The 5,026-nt window shown below is 30.9% G+C and overlaps 1 protein-coding gene across 1 annotated transcript; it reads right to left on the reverse strand.

The window, feature by feature from the left end:
* Positions 1–711: 711 nt before the first annotated feature.
* Positions 712–3,887, reverse strand: LOC129962630 (ankyrin-3-like). Its single transcript, XM_056076483.1, has one exon. It carries the CDS (start codon positions 3,641–3,643, stop codon positions 1,349–1,351), a length of 2,295 nt encoding a protein of 764 aa, XP_055932458.1. The 5' UTR covers positions 3,644–3,887; the 3' UTR covers positions 712–1,348.
* Between the last annotated feature and the right edge of the window lie 1,139 nt (positions 3,888–5,026).

The raw sequence follows: 5,026 nt of genomic DNA on the forward strand, positions 1-5,026 counted from the left end.
AAAAAATACTCAAACCAATTATTTTTTTAACTATTATAGCATCTTTTAAATCTCGGATTACAACATGAATGAAAAAATGAGCTGTACATATTTCATCAATTTCAGTAAAGAAACAAATGGAATCATCCAACCGATTTAAGAGCTTCATATATAATTCTAACAAATATTTGATGAAATAAGAGAATCAAGTAATAAGTTTCCCACTAAAATAAAAATCTCGCCACTTCTTTAAAACTTACCAAATAAACATAACAGGATTTTTTTTTTAATTAACACAATAGGCAACTTATCCTTTAAAAAAGTTGCAAGGTACAATGTGCCTGATATTTCTGAATGACCAAATATAACTAGCTATTCAACTGAATCAAAGTAAATGAACAAGAATATATTGAAACAAAAGAATCAAGTAATAGGTTTCACCCCAAAACAAAAAATCTAGCCAAGTATTCAACATTTACTAAACTAATATAATAGAATTTTTTTAAAAAAAGATTAGCACACTAAGTAACTTATCCTTTAAAAAAACTTGCTATTCAAATGGATCAAAGTAAATGAATCATTAATAATAAAGCAGATATTATGTAGATGATTTATTTTTCAACTTTTAATTCAGCATGTATACATACATACATATAAGTTGTTAAACTTTAAAATACAAGTATACAAAAATTTATCTACATAAGAAACACTTCTACATAAAAACTGCACACATTCTCTACATAAGAAACATTTAGAGATTAAAACAGGAAACATTGAACATTTAAATTACACATGAAATATGGATATATACTTAACACATACATATATTTAATATAATGAAAGATATGTGCAACATCTATACAAAACAGGACTTTAAAAACCCACATGTTTTTAATTCTTTAAAGTAAAATTCTTTAAATCATAAAGCATAATCTACTTAGGGGATGATGACATAAAGCTCGATTCCAAACTTATATATATATATATATATAATATTTTTTCAAACTTGTTTTTAAATAGCTTAAAAAATAGCCAACAGCAATAAATATCTTTTCAGAACACAATTTTTTTAAATTAGAGAAATAAAATTGAGTACTGAAATATAAACAGAGAAATTTGAATAAATGTTTATTTAGAAGCTTCCATAAAAATAGTTTTTTTCCCCCCATAAAACTTTGATACTCTTATATCTAATATAAAAATGCATAAAAACTTTTGGGAGTCTATAATTCTTCAGCCCTATTTCAGGCGAGATCCACCATATAAAAACTTTAGTATTAACATATTTATCAAAATTTAAAGCTCGAGCAAATTTATTTGTAGCTCCATTATTTCAGATATCAGCATTTTCTTTTCTCAGCTTTACTTATTAATTTTTTATTTTATTTTTTAAATTAAAAGAATTGCGCTTTCTTATAGAAGATGTAGAATTCAAATGGCAACCTTTTCCTTTCTTTGATTTGGTACTTCGGGTAGAATGTTTTTCTTTAGCAGTTTTAATAACTGAAGAATTATAATTTTTCCTGGAAACTTTAATGGAATGAGGACTATGGTTTCCTTTAGCAGTTTTCTTACTTGACAAAGCTCTTTTAGTTTTTGCTGATTTGGTTGCTACAGAAATGCACTTTTTTTTATTGTTTTTCACAGAATTTTTCAGACTGTTATTAGACAACTGTATTTTTTTACTTCCAGTAGTTTTGCTTACTTTAGCAGGTTTTTCTTCCACAGAACTGGAGTTATGTTTTGATTCTTGGAGTTTATTTAAAGATTCAGAGACATCATTATCTAAATTTACACCAGAATATGCCAAAAGAAGGTTTAAAATATCAGCATTACTAAGCTGTTTAACAATCAGAGGAACTGTATCTAAATCCAAAAAAATCGTTCTTCCATTGTGTCTTGCATGCATTCTCAAATATAGAGCTTTATTCAATAAAGCAGGTCTCTCTAACTTAGAGATTATGATATCACGATAAACAGGATATCCTTTGGTAGTTGAAACATCAAGTATATGATTGAGTGCAACTTCTGATGCATTTGCACAAGTCAAAGGCATTGCATCAACCCAACCAGACATCACAAATTCAAAGAAAGATAATTTTTCATGAAGCAGAGTGGACTTCATTAGCTTGACTTCAAAAAAACTATTATTTATATAATTCCGTACAATAGGTATAATATTAGACAGGTATTTAGGTTCATTCAATTTACTGTGCTCAAAGTGTCCCAGAATCTCAATCTTCAAAAGCAGTTTTACACATTTCAGAATTTTATGAGTGCTTAAAGGCGATCTCCTCTTAATATTTCTTTTTTTGTAAAGATCAGCGACAGCTTTTGTAGCAGTTTTAAAAGTATTTTCTTTAACATATTGCATTACGCAATCCATAGGTGTTAAATCATCCTTGTTCTGCACATTGAGTCCTGCTCCATTTATAATTAGAGTTTTAATTCCAATTGAATTGCAAAATTTTGCAGCTGAATGTAAAGGACTATTACCATTTACATCAACACAATGAACACTTGCTCCATACTGAATTAGCGTTTCGATAATATCTTTGTTACCCAAACACACAGCTATATGCAAAGGTGTCATACCTTTGGCATTGAGAATAATAATATTAGCCTCAAATTCCAAAAGGACTTTCACTGCATGAATGCAATCACTCATTATTGCAGAATGCAAAGGTGCATCTCCATACGAATTTCTTAAATTAATATTTGCTCTTAAGTAACAAATTAATCTTAATGCAGCTATATTTTTCTTCATCACTGCCAGGTGTACAGGTGTGTTTCGATGTCGATCAGCAGCATCAATTCGTGCACCACAATGCACAAGAGTATCAATTACAGTCAGTTTGTTATGAAGCACAGCTAAATGAATAGGAGAATAGCCCTTTGAATTTTTAAGATTTAAATTGGCCCCTAAATAATAAAGTTCTGCAATGGCCTCCAAATTCCCTAACTTAGTAGCTAAATGAAGAGCACTATCTCCATCCCCATTAAGATAATTCACTTTGATATTATCTAGACAGCCAATTTTTGGAATAGCATCAATTTGATTATGCAAAACAGCCAAGTGTAAAGGGCGTAACTCATCTTTATCAAGAATATTTGGTTTAGTAACATATTGAAGAACAATATCAAGCACATCACTATTTCCCTGAATGATGGCAATATGCAATGGAGCATTCACTTCCCTATTTGGAAAATCAGCATCTGCTCCTCTTATGAGGAGTGCATGAATTGCATTAATTTTACCCAACAAAACAGCAATATGAAGGGCTGTGTTCCCATTCTCATCAAATGCATTAACATCACATTCTGATTCTGTATCTATTAGGTAATCAATAAGGGACACACAATCATGTATAACAGCCAGATGCAGAGGTGTAAAGCCATCTTTATTCCTGATACTGAGATCTGCTCCCAGAGATATTAGTTTTCTTGCAGCAAGTAGTTTACCTCTGATTAAAGCCAGATGAAGCGGCGTCTGTCCGTTTTCTACTTGGCTAACTTTTACACCATATTCTGCTAAGGTCACAATTGTTTTTATATCTCCTTTCATAACAGCAATATGCATTGGTTTTTTATAACAGTGACATGTAGAGATTTCATTCTCATTGTCAGCAGATGCTTCATTATTCGAGGTTGATGGCTCTTCCATGTCAGAAGTCCTTTGCTTCCTTTAATAATTAATACAGGCCACTGTTCGATAAATTAATGAAAAAAATATTAAAGTTGATAACTGCATCAAAATAATGGTCTGCTACTCAGGTTAATTTTGTTTCAATGGGTGAAACAATTTCATTTCTCAAACACAATATGCTTAGCATCATTGAGAAGAAAGCAAATGTTATATAAACAAACGCGTCTCAAAGAGCGTTAGTGAACCAAAAGTGAACGTTAGTATCCGGATCCGACTGATCTGCTAATGATGATGATGCCAGGATAGAGATTAATACGAAGAAAACAGGAAGTTGATTTTTCTTAAATGATTCCAACTGAAATAATAATTTTTTTTTCTTCTGATAAATAAAGTTAAAGAATTTTATCTTGCGCAAGTAAATTGTTAGAACAATAAGAAAGCTTGAAAAATAAGATAAAAATTTCTTGTTAGTCTTAGAGGGTATTTCATTGCCTGCTTATTTTAATGTTTATCAACATCATTAACAACAAGACACCTACATTTAAAACTTAAAATGGTGATATGCTCTTTAATTTTTGAACTAAAAAAATAAACAATTTCTTTCATTATTTATTTAATCGCTGTGGTTTCTTTTCAAAAATATATTTATATATATACTAAAAAAAGCACTTTTTTAAGTATAAAGTTTATTTTTGGATTTAGAAATTTTCTACAGTTAGTTATTTAAACTTTTGGCATGAAGTTAGCATTTTTACTTAATCTATCATATTATCCTGGCGAATTATTTGGCGATTAATCCCTGTGATGCATAAACCCCTTCAGGATTAGCGCGTGTATAAAGTAGAAAGAAGTGCTCTCACACGGCACTTCTGATTGATAAGAAGGTCTCACAGCGGAAGGAATGACATCACTCAACTTAGGCCAACACAAACTGCATTGGATGGCGATGGATGGAGTCCACCGTACTAGCTTTGATGTTTGTTTGAATGAGGGGGATTTAGGGATTTTTAGCGACAAAGGCTGTCATCCCAGCGTTCAGCGTTCAACAATATCACCAATTAATAAATGTCAAAAAATTTCAAGTATTGAAGGAAAATATGGAGAGATAGTTTATCTGCAAATGCTTTGCTAGTGAGTTGTTTGAAATTATAGGTTGAAAGAGAGTTGAGGCCCAGCTTCGACCAGAGGCAACGTCTGATGTTTGAGTCTTTTCGGCAGTGCAGTAAGATATGATCCAAATTATTCAAAGATTGGCATGTTTCGCAATTTGGTTGATTCGACAGGTTAAAACGATGTAGAAGGTCAGGTGTAATGAGTGTTTAGGTAGAAATTCTAGCGCAAATGATGTCTTCTCTTCTATTTCTTGTCCATTTAGCAATATTTTTTTTGTCAGGAATTTCT

The sequence above is a fragment of the Argiope bruennichi genome, chromosome 3 (genome assembly GCF_947563725.1).
Source record: "Argiope bruennichi chromosome 3, qqArgBrue1.1, whole genome shotgun sequence".
Classification (NCBI taxonomy): domain Eukaryota; kingdom Metazoa; phylum Arthropoda; class Arachnida; order Araneae; family Araneidae; genus Argiope; species Argiope bruennichi.

Coding starts and splice junctions, on each gene's coding strand:
- LOC129962630 (XM_056076483.1), bottom strand. CDS start 3,643: ATGGAAGAGCCATCAACCTCGAATAATGAAGCATCTGCTGACAATGAG.